The 15,098-nt window shown below is 38.8% G+C and overlaps 1 protein-coding gene across 1 annotated transcript in view; it reads left to right on the plus strand.

Annotated features, from left to right (window-relative positions):
• Positions 1-15,098, plus strand: part of MALRD1 (MAM and LDL receptor class A domain containing 1) — a 662,703-nt gene that overhangs the window by 486,973 nt on the left and 160,632 nt on the right. The window contains exon 31 of the mRNA XM_075588643.1: positions 6,505-6,706. Within this exon, the coding sequence (XP_075444758.1) occupies positions 6,505-6,706 (202 nt within the window). The remainder of the gene's footprint in view (positions 1-6,504; positions 6,707-15,098) is intronic.

Below are 15,098 nucleotides of genomic sequence, written 5' to 3' on the forward strand. Positions count from 1 at the left end.
TCTCCCAGTGGTAGCACATGGCATTGGTAGTATTTCAGAAAATACTACCTTGGAGGTCCTTGCATTAAACTTTTGGCCTAGATCCCTGTAATCATTTTTTAGGACCCTCCATCTTTCTCTAACTTTTGTCATGGGTGCCAACGTGTACCAAGACCGCCGGGTCAATCCCAGCCCCCCCAACAATCTGTCTACCCGATCCACAATATGTCGAACCCGAGCACCCGGGAGACAACAAACTGTTCGGTGGATGCGGTCACAGCAACAGATTTGCTCTATCTACCTTCCTAATAATGGAGTCCCCTACCACCACAATCTTTCTTTGTATCTGAGCATCCTGAGTCCCCACTGTGCTGGAGGAACTATCCCCCTGGCTGCTAGAGGAATTAGTCTCCCCCAGCCTTGCTATTTCTGCCCCGACATTCCCAATATCTTCATTCAACACGGCAAATCTATTGGGATGTGTCAGCTCAGAAACAACCGGCCTCTCCCTATTGCCCCTACTTCCCCTTCTAACAGTCACCCAGCTACCTACCTGCTCCTCATTAATGGCAACCAAACTACCTACCTGCTCCTCACTAACAGCGACACCATCTGCACCACTAGTCAAAGCAAGGGCCTGCTCAGTGAGCTCTAATTCCCTTTCAAGATTGCCAATGTCCCTCAATATAGCAAGTTGCCTCTTCAGATCAGCAATCTCTGATTCTAAAGAGACCACCCGCTCACACCTCTCACAGCGGTATGCTCCTTAGAACAGCTGCTCCAAGTGCATATACATGTGGCAAGATGTGCATTGAGTGGCATTTTCAATCCTGCTCATTCTAGCAACTATGAAGTTTAGAAGTACTTACAGTAAACTGTACTTCAATATACTATACCCTGTTTAACCGCTTCCTTCTGCAAACTGCTTCTGGTTCTAACTGCACACACTTTAAACAACCAACACTTCAAATCAACCACACGGATCAGTCAGTACACTTGCTTCTGTTATAGAAGCAACTAAGGATTAGATACATCAGCCTCCGGTAAGGCAGAAATGTGGTATTATCACCCCAAAAAACGTTATTTTTATGGTGCAATACATCAACATTGTGCCACTACACATAACACATTCTTTACCGCGGTCGATAAAAATGTCAGGACCGGCATCAAAACTATTACTAACAAACTTTACTAACTGGAAAGGCAAACAAAGGGTTAATCCCTACCACCACTATTGCTCTTGGGGGCCTAACAAACCTCTCCCAGCAACAAATCCCATCACCCACCCCCTATTTTCCCCACCCCCTGCCCAAAAAGTTGTTCTCAAGATTTGCTTTTACTGGACAATGTTAATGTATGGACTCTTTAAATAAATTAATAATACAGTTGACAGTCAAATGTTTGTCCTAGAAAAATAAAAGTGTGAATAGACGTAACACTCCTAGGTTCTGGTTTGTTCTCTTTAAGTAAACAGTCCAGAGTCACATGTATAATTCTAGTGCAGTAAATCATGGTAGAGAGAAGCCTGCTGAGCAAGTGAGCTTGCAGTGACAGATTAGAAATCGGCGAATCTGCCCATATTAGTTTCCCGAATTTTCTCGCATTTTTCCCCCAAAATCTGTTTCGCTGTGTAAAATCCGTGGATGGATTTGGTCGGTTTTAATCAACACGGATTCATCAATATCCACCATTGGATACAATCCCTTGACAGATTTGTACATTCCAATCCTTGGCAGATTCTTACGAATCCGCAACAGATAACTAAATCCACGGATTGAATTCTGCAAATCCATCCACGGGTTGCGGAATTTCTGAAGTGTATTGGTAATAATCCACGGACCAAAGGAACAGGCCAATCCACTGCGGATCCGAATCCACCAAACAAATTCACCCATCTCTATTCACAGGTAATCTTCTATGTTCACACCTCTGTGCCAGAGGGAGCTGTTAGCAGAGAAATTTTAATAAAGTAAATAACTTTTTTATGTTGTGGAGTTATCTGTCTGTGACAAAAAAAAAGCAGCTAGGATATTACATTGCTGAGGTCTGTTCTTCATGAGGAACCCCCTTCCTCATTGTTACTGCAGTACTGTATGTAAAGTTAGTCAATCAAGCATTAGGCTGAGGACCCGCTGCGGTCGGCGGCGTGCGCGGCCGTGTGGGCCACCAGCCCCTTACCTCCAGTGTGGTCGTCCCCGCTGCCTCCTTCCAACGTGGCTCACTATGTGCTGTGACACGTCAGCCGGCCGGAGCTACCAGCTCCTGGTGTTTTGCAGCTGATGCGTCATGTGGTTCGGCAGTGAGCCAGGGAGGAGGGGAGCTGTTGCGAGCAACGGGAGGGAGGCGCCTTGGGAGGGAGGTCTGAGTGCTCTGTGATGTCTTGTGTGTCTTTGTTTGTGTGTGTATTCAGTAGCAGTGCATTCTGCATATGGCTGCTTGTAATTACCTCCCCGTTTGTACAGTGCCCGGGTGGTAAATGATCTGATTTGCGCAGAAGGGTAAAGCTGGAAGTGTGCAATACAGTTCTACCCCCTTTCCTCCAGTCTCACACAGCAGCAGGGTTCAGTTTCTGCATCTCCTCCCCCTTTTCACGTGCTTTTTGGTTGGTGTGCTGAGCCAGGTCCCAGAGTGAGGCGAGCTGGTGTCGGGCGCTGTGGGAGCAGCAGCAGCAGCCAGCCAGCTAGAGAAGGAGTGACAGAGGAGGGCTGGGCTCATCTGAGCAGTGCTGTGCTTTGTGACTGCTGAATGACTCGGTAGAGTGCCTCTCATCCAACTGCACACCTGCACCCCTAGGATTAATACACTACAAGTGCAAAGCAATACTATAAACTCTGCAATGGTAAGGCCCGGGCCATAGAAGGGTGAGGAGATCTGAGCCGTGCTGACGCTGAGGCTCGCCTGCTGAAATCTGGGCGATTTCATGCCCATACAGGCAAGCCAGCGGGCGCGATCGGAGCTGGGGGGAGGTGGTTGGAGGTGGGACAGTGATGTCGCTGGGCCAATCGCCCGCGACGCACTGACGTCGACGTCACGGCGCCGTGACGTTGACACTGCTGTGCTGTGATTGGAGGTTTTCAGCCGACAGCGCGCTGAAAAACAGCTTGGCGCTCGGCTGAAAACTCCAACTCGTCAGCACGCCTGTGGACGCTCGCGTGAGCCCCCTCTCAAAGCATCCTCATTGAGGATGCAGGGGCTCAGCGCTGAGCATCTGCATGGCTCAGTGCGGCCTCTCCTTCTATGGACTCGGCCTAACAAGAAGCAACATACCACTAAAACATCTAGGATACGTGGTACTATACTAAGCAGATTGTGGGGGGGGGGAGGTGTTGTGTGTATGAAAATTAGTCCTCAGTTCTGTGTGGCTGCTGCTGCTGTGCTGTTAACTGAGGTGCTTGTGTCTGTGTGATGGCCCCGCCCCCACTTCATGGCTGCGCCCCCCGGCCTGTTTTGGCCACCCCCCCGCGTCGGAAAAAGTTTACTGCAGACCTCAGATCGCGGTGCAGTGACTTGCAGCTTCAGCTGTTTACAGTACAGTTTGACCTAATAGGCAGCACAGTAGACTCCAATTCCTGACCATAGACATCATTTAATTGAATAAGCAACTTAAACTCCAAAACATCAGTGGTGTATTTCTGTGTGTCTGTACCTTATTTATGGTATGTGCAGTGAGGAATTTCAAACAAATTTACAGAAGGGGGCACTTTTCTAACCAGAATTGACAGTTAATCATTTTCTTAAAACCTTTAGAACATTAGTAAATATGGGCATCAAGTGCAAGATTTGCCTGTTTTGAGAACCTATGCAAACGTTTCACACATTACTTCACCCAGTAAACACTCTGAAAATACAAATAAGCATTAAATTGCTTTAGACACAAATGATATACTTTTTGAAGTCCCAGCACTGTTCAACACCTTGAATTCATCAAGCAGGATGAATGTTAATCAACATGTAGTTTTGCAGCCTGAGGGCTCCTGCACTGTGGACGATTCCTGATATCTGCTGCTGACCTCATTAGAAAACAAACCACCTCCGAACTGGTGCATTGAAAATTACAACCGGACCATTCACAAATGCAAACTGTGATATCCCTGAAATAATATTATGTTAAACAACTTGTAATAAAAATACCATGGAAATATTCAGTATTTTAATAAACTGTGACACAGACAGTTAACTTGAGCTACACATTGTCTTAAAAAAAAGAGAGAATTGGTTTATCGGAAGGTCAAGTCACTGACCACACCTTGTTTTTATAGGACTGACGTTATCTCAAACCACGACCTGGTTTTAGGACACGGGCTTCACGATTCTTCTCTTAAAGTAGAAATAAACGAAAACCCTATTTTATGTATCGTAAAAAAGATTTCTGAAGGGGGATCTACAAATACTAGGGTGTGTGGCCAGGAAGGTATTCCAAAAGTGTGTAGATTTACTCAATATAAAGATATCATAGGTCTAACAATGATTCACGAGAATTACAGATGGATATTTGTAACATTTATGATCAGATGAATTAAATAATGCCAACCACTTCATGTTCATGAGGGTGCAAAGGACAGATATCAATTTGTCACTCAAACTTAGCACTATTAGCATCAAGTTTAATATCTACAATGTATGTTAGCTATACAAACACAACAGTGAAGATGCTGTGCTTTTAAGTATTACAGAAATACAAATATGGGACATTTGATCTGTCCAGGCAGCTTTTCAATGCTCTTCTTTTCCTTTAGTCATATACATGTCATCCAGAGATTGATAAAAGGCAGGATAGGAATACGCCAAGAAGGTGGGCTTTTGTTGGTTTCAATTAAAGGAGTTTTAGAATAAAGACCCTGCAATTGGGTTAAGAAATCAGAAATTCTGCAATCTAGCCACCGTACTATTTTTGTATATTACATCTAAAATGTAATAAGTTAATATTTGTGCTCTGAACTATAATCAATTTTTCCATTTTCAGACATATTTTGCGACAATATATTTTTGAGTGTTAAGTGCATATTTTCTTTAGTAAACAAGGACCGAAAACCCTGAAAGTGAACCTTGACATAAATTTTTGGTGGTGGCAGTAAAGATATATATTGTGAGAGATTGAGGATAGATATTATTCATTTGAGGGTCCTTGCGTAGGTGAAAAATGTGTCAGCTGAATAGCTGTGTGTATTAACCCTTGTCACGTGCTCACGTGTGTATTAACCCTTGTGCCGTTCATGACACAACTCTCTTAAAAGCACTCCCCAAATCATGAATTCATACAAGTGAAAAATAATTATAAACAAAGCACCTTAATACATTGACACAAATATATGTAACCAGATATTAGCACTTGCAACCCTTGATACACATCTCCGATATTAAACCTTAAATAGATGATAAAGAAACTGTGCGAGGTATTAAAAAATACTGAAATATACTGTAGCATGTAAATCAATGGTTAGCACTTTCAGTAGTCTGGAGTTTTGGTTCTAAACATGCTTTATATTTTAGTTTTAGGTCCAAAATGTTTTTGCCAAAACACCGTTGGTTTTAGCTTTGGTATGAAAAAAATAAAACTATTTCTGCTAAAGTTTGACAATTTTATTTAAAAAAAAAAAAAACACAAAAAATAAATATATAGAAACAACAACAAAAATATAATCCAAGCATGAGCCTTTCTTGGGTTGTAGTTCTGATTTGGTTCAGATTTGAAAACCCGCTATGAAATTCGATTAAAAATTTTAATGGAACTTCAAATTTTTTAACTATTCTAATCAATTCTAATTGATCATCCAAATCTGCGAAGTTTATGTTGAGACCCACGAACGTGCCCATTCTTAATGTTTATTTTACCATAAGAAGTCTACTGTATGTGTATATATATATATATATATATATATATATATATATATATATATATATATATATATATATATATATAAAGATGCTCGTCTCCGCAACGGCCACGTAAGGACAAGTTCCAGCAAAACCCTGTACCAGAACCCTTACATTATAAAGCAATCAATGAACTCACAATATCAATAAAAAAAATTACAAGTAGAAAAAGTGCAGGTAGTCCAGCCACGGGCATTCCTACATTACATGCTATTCAATTATATAATCCGGTTGGCGTCCCCATGAGCCTCTCCACTAATAATATAATAGTATTTTTAGCTTAATACTTGAATCATGACTTTACCCATGTACTTACTATTTCACAACACTTCAATGTGTTAGTAGAATTTGAGACAGTGACAAAATTGATTGCTTAGAGTTTTGCCTTTTGCAGCATTTCAAAGTCATCCACTTTTTATGATTTGTTTGCATGTGTATGCAAGGTGATCTGTAAAGCAAGACTGATTGGTTTAATCATCAGCATAAATTGCTGTCTGGGTGATGCTGTCTATGTCATCAATCAGAAGAACATATGCAGTATTGGAGATGATTCGAAACCATGTGAATTATCAGTAGTGCTTCATGTTGAAATAAAATATTGCCCTTTAAGATATAAAATTGCCAATGTTGTTGTACGTCTGTTTGGAACAGGTATATATCGTTACAAATTATGGATTGAATATTCTTTTGTGGTCAGCAAATGAGAGCAAGGAAAAGAGATGGATGTATGCCAGTGTTATCCTCTCCAGCAACAGTCCATTCAGAGTGGCATTTGAAGCTGAAATAGGAGGAGACAAGGTTGTTGACATTGCTCTGGATGATATATCTTTTACTTTAGCTTGTGATTTAGGAGGTGAGTATTTTTTTTTTTAATCTACATGGTTTTTAGTACAAAAACATTTTCCGAATGTTAACTCTTTAGATGTTTGTGTTTTAATATATTTGTTAACTTCACAAAGATCCAAGTAAAGTGCTAAATATTTGATGCTACATGTATTTTGATCACCAGCTATCATTTTGCTTTATTTTACTTAAGACAAGTTTAAAGAAGCAAATAGATAGGAATAGATGCTAATTGAGTGAATAAACTGACACAACCCAAGAACACTTTTTTTAAAAATGACAAGATGGCTTTACTTACCCTTTTCCTTACTTACCCTTTTCCTTACTTACCCTTTTCCTTACTTACCCTTTCTTTTGTCACATGCTTCACTGTTATGACAATGAGTTGTTTTTCTAGTTTGAAGAAATATTGATGTCTAGTATTGTACTTTTTTTTTTAAAATCTGCTGAATAGGTCTGATCACTACATTAATATACAGTATATGAACTTTTAACTAGCTCTTAGCAAAGCAATGTAAATGTTACACACTGATGTTATGTTATCGAGCTTATTCACAGTTAGACTTCTGGGTCTAAATATGTAAATTAAAAAGTAATTATGAAAAGTACACACACAAATGAAAGAGAAAGTGTATATTCCTGAGGGCAATATATATATATTTAAATTTATAATTTTAATATACAATTTTCTATGGAACTACCCTTTTAGGAGCTGTATTTCCTTAATTTCTTAATATACTATTTACATATTATTTTCAGTCATGTATTAGACTGCCTTTGTTTACTATTTCTTCTGGAGCAATCTATGCTGTCAAAAGCCTCTCAAGAGCACAGAGCTAGCTATATGTTATACAAAGGCATACCTTTAAATTATTCAAAGCAGTACTCTGTTTTAGTCAATTATAATGTTAGTAGAGGCAAAGTTATTTGGTGTAAACAATATAGTTGAAAGTTATAGTAGCAGTGTTGGTCTTGGCAAAGTCCAGTATTGTTACAGTGTAGTTGTGATACTATTTAGAAAACAATCAAGAGAATTCTTCAGAGTACTGTACATACTGTGCACAGCTTTTGAAAACCTCAGTCACAGGTCTCAACTTTTGTTTCCATTTCCCTGTGTTCATTTAATTTCAGTGGGAACAATTTAAGAAAGGTGTTCTTCAGTTATCTATCTATCTATCTATCTTTCTTTCTATCTATCTATCTATCTATCTATCTATCTATCTATCTATCTATCTATCTATCTATCTATCTATGTAATATGTTTAACAGTAATAGAGCAAGAAAGCAATTGTCTGCTGTGCTTTAAATGTTTGCAAAAACAATATCTTTAGGCTGGGCTTTTTCTAGTATTTATATAATGCCCATATTAGATCAATTTTTATTCTGCATTTTTTAATGTAATGTAATATGGATTCATAACTGTAGTAGAGACTTATTAAATTGTTTCCGTTGAGATTAAATGAGCCAAGGGAGATGCAAAAAAGGAATTGCCAAGAAAAAAGCGGTTTGTCACCTGATGACACATTAAAAATGTGTAGTGAAAAGGAGAGAGATTCCAAGAGTTAACTGAGTATGTTCAGCAGGCAAGGAGATTAAAAAAAACTACATTTAGTAAAGAAGACATTCAATGCTGGGAAAGGTAAAAAGTCGATTGCTTGACTGTGATCTTTCAGTGCATCTAATCTGTTTTATTGTACTGTACTTAACCTTCCTCCATGTGAGCTTGCCATGTTTAGTAGAGTACCCATTAACTTATATACCTCCCAAAACACTGCTCTATACAACAATTGGAGACAGACCTGTGAACACACCTGAGATATCTAAGAAAAAAAACACTGATTTAAATATGACAAGTCGCTCTTCTCACCAGTAAAACCCCTATTTCAGGATCTGAATGGGAGTAACGCAAAGTTTAGATATGACCTAACTAACGTAACATTAAGACCCTGTGTTAACTTAACATGTTTTTGTGTACATGCACTATTAGGCTAAAAAGTATTTTGCATCTCATCAACAATGTCCGTTCTAGTTAAAGCAATGCTGCGGGAGAAAACATGACAATGTTATTTTCAATTGAAGATAGAAGGTAAAGCTAAAAGTGACAATTAGGCCTCGGCCATGTTACTTGCTTGCTGGCGGAAGCGCGCTGAGGCGCGCTCCCGCTCAGATCTGAGCCCCTACAGCCGCAATTAGAGCAGCTTTAGTAGGGGCTCACCTGCGCTTCCGCGCGCTTGCGGAAGCGCAGGTCTTAGGGGAATTTAAAATTCTCCCGCTTGCCGGCGAGACAGGCCGGTCACGTGACCGGTTCGCCCAATGAGGGCGAACCAGCTCCGTGACGTCACTGGCCCGCCCCCGGCCAGTGACGCACCCGCCCCCGGCCTGCCCCTGAAGGCTTCCCCCTGAAGTATCTTTAATTTATCTTCAACCAAATTGTCTATTTATGATATATCTCTATTGGAGAGGGGCCTGTCATTTGCTCCTAATACAGGTCCCAATGCCTTTCAACTATTTGTAGACCTAAATAGTTTCATCAGGAAAATTACTCTGAAGAGACCTTTTAATATACAGGAAACCAATATTAGACTGACAGTTGACACTGGCACTATGAGTACACAAGAAAATCTGTGTTTAGAGGCTCTTACTTCACTCCTAGTCGAGTCAGGAGGAGTCTCAGATACATCACAGGAATATATTGATGGTCTCGATTTGTCTATTCATTCTGCTAATGTCATTGAGTTAGATTTGGAGGAAGATTTAAAAATGGTACATTCGCCCTTTAGACCCAAATCAGTCTTCTTCCCCTATCAGTCTAAGGGGGGGTTCGTCGAAGCCTTTTATAGTCTAGTACTTCGGGACTTTGAGGCATTATGCTGCAAAAAGGCCAAGGTAAATAAGAATCTTGCACAGGGTGAACTGGACGCGTTAAACAAATTAAAAAATAATCCACTCATTGTTATTAGGCAGGCAGACAAGGGGGGAGGCGTGGTCATCCAGGATACTTCTGCGTATCTATCTGAAGCTCGCAGACGCCTGGGTGACCCGGCCTTCTATATTGCCCTTGAGTCTGATCCAGTTATTTGTTATCAGAATGATTTAAAGGAACTTCTTCTTCAAGCTTTAACAGAAGGTATCATTTCTAAAATGGAATTTAAGTTTCTATTTAATTCTCATCCACGTACACCTATTTTTTTATCATTTGCCAAAGGTGCACAAGTCCTTGGTCAATCCCCCTGGCAGGCCCATTGTATCCGGGGTGGAGTCGATGACGTCGAGCCTATCCCAGTATGTTGATTACCATCTTCAACCCTTTGTAGCTAGGCTCAGGTCGCATATTAGGGATACGCTCCACGTCATCAATTCTACCTCAAATTTAAAGTGGAAATCCACCTATTTATGGGCCACATGGGATGTGGCCTCTTTATACACTTGTATTGACCATGCCAGGGGTATTGAAGCGCTAAAATATTGGCTGGACAAGGATCTGTGTATTCCTAGGAGACATAAAATTTTCATTTTGGATAGTGTTAGATTTATTTTAAATCACAATTATTTTTTGTTTGAAGATGTCTATTATTTACAGATATGTGGAACGGCAATGGGCACGAGGTTCGCCCCCAGCTATGCAAATCTCTTCATGGGATTTTGGGAGGAGAGTTTTGTGTGGCAAAATGATCAACTTGGGGCAGGCCTCGTGTACTATGGCCGTTTCATAGATGATATTATTTTGATTTGGGATGGAGAGGAGGCTGATTTATTAGACATTTTGAAATCATTTGACAATAATCCTTTGGGATTGAAGTTCACATTTAAAATAGATGCAGTTTCCATAGTCTTTTTGGATTTATTGCTTACCTTTGATGTGGATTTTAATATTGTCACATCCACCCACTTCAAAGAAGTTTCCATTAATAATTACGTACACGCGTCCAGTAATCACCATAAACAATGGTTACACAATATTCCTCTGGGGCAGTTTCACCGTTTTTTATTTAAATAATACATATTTCTTTAAATAAAACATATTTCTTTTAATTCATTTTATTAGTGTATGATCTTTTGTTGGTAATATTTATACACTCTGGTTGTATCAGCAGTGTTGATTATGTTTTATATCTTTATATATTGTATGTGTTGATGTTGTTTATTAATATGTACATCTGTATTGATGGATTTATATGTGTATATTGTAACACTGCTAAGCAATTTAGTTATTTTTTCACCTTATCTCTTGATTATTATTCATCCTGAAAATTTAGGAGTCACTGTTATGTTTATTGATGGTTTTTGTATAATCAATATTAGTCACTCGAATTTATTTTAGCCTTTCACATATAATCTATATAGTATTCTTTATTCATTTATTAATTATCTAGGTTACTCATAGCTTCCTTATAGCATCTAATTCTTCCCATCATAATTATATATATATATATATACATATATATATATATATATACAAGTTTATTATCCATATCCTCTACTTGTGCCAGGTATTACATGACCCACCTCACACGGGACTGTCAGTCTCAAAAAGAACACTAAGGGTTAATATATGTTGTTTGATACGGATTGCTAAGCAACCAACAGGCTATAAGTATCCAGGAACGTTGTTCTCTCTATTATCAGCCCTTTGAGAAAGTCGCCCTCTGGTGCCGAAATGCGTCAGGGACTCTGATTGCGCAATTAAGTCATTACGACGTTGCGCACGCGCACGAGGCCGCATCAAGCGTGAGATTCATACTGCAGCCATTCAAGGTGGAGACGTGATTTCTGTAACCTTATGGACTGATTTAGAGTCGGCAAACTACACCTCCGGCCTCAGGTGAGCTACGACTTCTTCACGCAGCCCTGAGGGAGCCTATATTTGCGGACCTTTGCAGCACAGAGACCGGATGGTGGTGATATTATCACAAATTGCTTTATTGTCATTTTACTCTTGTGAGTGTGTTTCTTTCCCCCCCCCCTCCCCTTTTAACATTAAATACACAGTTTTATGCTATGGGGCGTGCACTCTCTCTCTTTTCTCATATATATATATATCCACTCAAAACAACCTTGAAAAAACAAGTGGAGAGCGTACTGTGCTCAAAAAAGATCACACCTGAGATACCTTGTACAGTGCAACCCCCTTATAACGCTGTGCTTGGGGTCCAAAGAATCACATCGCGTTATAATCGGATCGCGTTAGAAGTAATGTACAATTGTATGCATTGTACAATAAAGTATTTAAGATACCAATAATCGTGTTGTAAAGTATTCATAAATACGAAAATTGGGAGCCATGCTTGATTCGCGTTATAAGTGGATTCGCGTTGTAACGGATCGCGTTATAACGGGGTTGAGCTGTATATATGCTAATGGGATTCATTAAAATATACTTTGCATAATCAATTTCTTTATGAAACTTCTGGTGGAGGATTTAAGATTGTATATGCTATTAATTAAATGTATAGGTTGCTTTGCACAATTTATTTCTGTGTAGCAAAACTTGCATACTCAAAATGCCATAGATTTAAATGTCATTTAATATATAAAATTAAATAAGCGTCAAGCCATACACCTAATTATTTAAATCGGTCTCCCAAGAAAAAAATAGTTTTTTAATTTTTGTACCAGCAAATATATCCGTAGCACTTTTTATCTTTGTTCCCCGTAGTATGATAACTGTTTTGCTAATATTTAAAAATAATTAGATTCCATGGCCCATGAAGGGGTTAAACTCCTATGAAGGAGAGACACACACACTAAAAAGACTGACACACACACTGACTGACGCACAAACTTTTTTCAATGCGATCCAGTCTACCATCCCTTTGTTGCTGTGCACCGTGTCATCCCTCCCCCATGGGAGGACTTCCGCTTTTGTTCCTTTCGACAGCCGAGTGCACGCGGATTCCGGAGCAGTGGTAATCAAGAAGGTCATGAGTAATACCCTATCACAGATCACACACTCATTTATTTTTTATGGGCTTATGTTTATACTCCAGGAGATTTCACACAGGCACCCTTTAGCCATAGGTGGAGGCGTGTTTGTCACTAATAATATGTTATCTCTAACTGTCCATGAAACGCCTGTAAATTCAGCATATAACCTCTGTTAATTTAATGTAACCATGTATTGTCAATATAATTCTGTGCCCAGGACATATTTGAAGACAAGAAGTGACTCAATGCATTATTTCCTGGTAAAACATTTTATAAATAAATATAAATAAATACCCAAATCCCCATTAAGTCCAGGCTCATAACGTCTCAAAACCTAAAACAGTAATGGCTGCCTGAGGTTAACAAATCAAATTATATGCAAAAACAATGGCCATTTTATATCTTATTAGCATAAACGGAATGTCACGTTGACTTACCTCAACATTTTCTTAGTTTCCAATAGCATATTTAGTACAGCATGTCTTCCCTAAAGGTGGCGTTACTCCAATCCAGACCCCGAAATATGGGGTTTTCAGGAGAGTAAGGAGAGAGAGAAAGAGACAGAGAGAATCTATTTTATTAGAGTATCCAGTAATTTATATACCTCTCCAAATACTTCTTTATACAATACAGTACATAGTAAATAAAATAGTACAGCTTAAAATCCCATCAACCTGATGACTACCCATTCCACAACAAAAAGGCCTTGTTAAAAAGCTGTACCAAACATATAAAATAAAACATGCCCAATCAAATTAATTGCATTTTCCGAGTAATAACTTTATACTGTAGTTGGTAGAAAAGTAGATTTTTTTTTTTACGTGTGACAATCCAGCAGGGTTGGAATTTATTTATAGATTGATTAGATTTCTTCATTCAAAAAAAGAAAAAAACACATCTGTGAGAGCTTTACAACTCACTATATACCTGCATACTGACTAGAAAGTTTCATTGATAAAATACTGTATACCTATTGAGCATTGAACAGTAGACCAAATAGTAATGCAGAATCTGTAATAATGGCAATGACTCAGCATTGAGCAGAAATTAAATAGTATTGGATGGTCTCTACTACAGAATTCTCAAATGTAATTTATTTTTTTCTTTGCATCTCTTGATCTTTATTCTTGGTATCTGCTGAGCCTGGAGGAAAATGTTTCACAGCATATTTCCCTTTTTTCTTCAAGTTTTTTCAGTATAATTCTTTTTAATATACAGTACAGTGCAAATTGTTTTATAGATTTTTATTTTAGGTGACATACACAATGAGTTTCTGCCTAATGTGTGACTTAAAATTGGAAGTCCTGATCTCCCCATCTAGAATTAAATATCCTAATTTCTGCAAAAGCCAATTTAGATGCAGCCCAACTAACTTTCCCCACAACTGCAAGTTGCTGGTGAAAAATGACTGCAGCATATCATGGGCAAAGCTGCCCACTACCGAGAATGAAGCAACCCAGGTTTCAGCTTCCGTCATGCAGAGAAAATGTACTTTTCCCCTCTGCGCTGGGTAAGATCATTTAGGATACATCTGTACTTGCCTCCAAATGATTCAGATGAATTTACTTTTCCACTCACCTAACATATCAACTATCTTTGCAGCTGGTTGCTGCCAGTATTGAGGAGAATGTCAGTTTGTTTACTATACTATAAAAATATCTATTATTTAACATACTGCAGCTGGAATTATTTGTGGATAATGATCAAATTAAATTGAGTATTATGTACGTTATTCATTGGCATAGTTTATTCATGAAATTTGGATTCTACATTTTCTTTTTTCTCCATCACTACAATGCACATGTCCAATGGGTTACATTAAGAATCTTTCTCTGAGCAATCTTCATCCTGTTTAATGTTGAGTGATATTTTTAGCCTCTGTTCTGTAACCTTTACAAGCAAGGATTGCATATACATCAAAAACAAATACGTCCAAGGCAAGGGTATTTATGTGATCTCACTATTTACATTTGGCTGCAGATATATAACAGACATTTTCTGCATCTCATGGCAGCACACACCTGTGGAATTACAGCTCATCACTTTAGGAGAGGAATAGTCTTTGACCTTCGGATGGAGTAGCTATAAAGATTCATTCCAATTTCTTCTTGTCAGTGGTTTTTGTTCTCTTACCTGGTGGTATTATGGATGGTTGTTTTTTAGTGTGCTACAAGATTTGTTTTGTTTTTTAAAAGGCTTTGAGTAGAAAGTCTAGTGAGTTATTTGGACACATAGTAAGGTGATTGTATTTAGGATTTTTTTTTATATTATTTGATCCAAACACCACGCATGGTAGTTTTTTGTCGACAGTATTTACTTAGTGCTATATTGTTAGATCCTCGGTCTTGCATACTGGCATCGAGTGGCAGCTCAGTCATATGTAGTGACTTATGAGTGAGGCTGTGTTAAAGGGAGATGGAGCAACTGTTAAGATCTTTCCGTACTCAAGAGGACATCCCTTAAAATGCAGCTACTAT

This window comes from Ascaphus truei, chromosome 2 (genome assembly GCF_040206685.1).
Source record: "Ascaphus truei isolate aAscTru1 chromosome 2, aAscTru1.hap1, whole genome shotgun sequence".
NCBI lineage: Eukaryota > Metazoa > Chordata > Amphibia > Anura > Ascaphidae > Ascaphus > Ascaphus truei.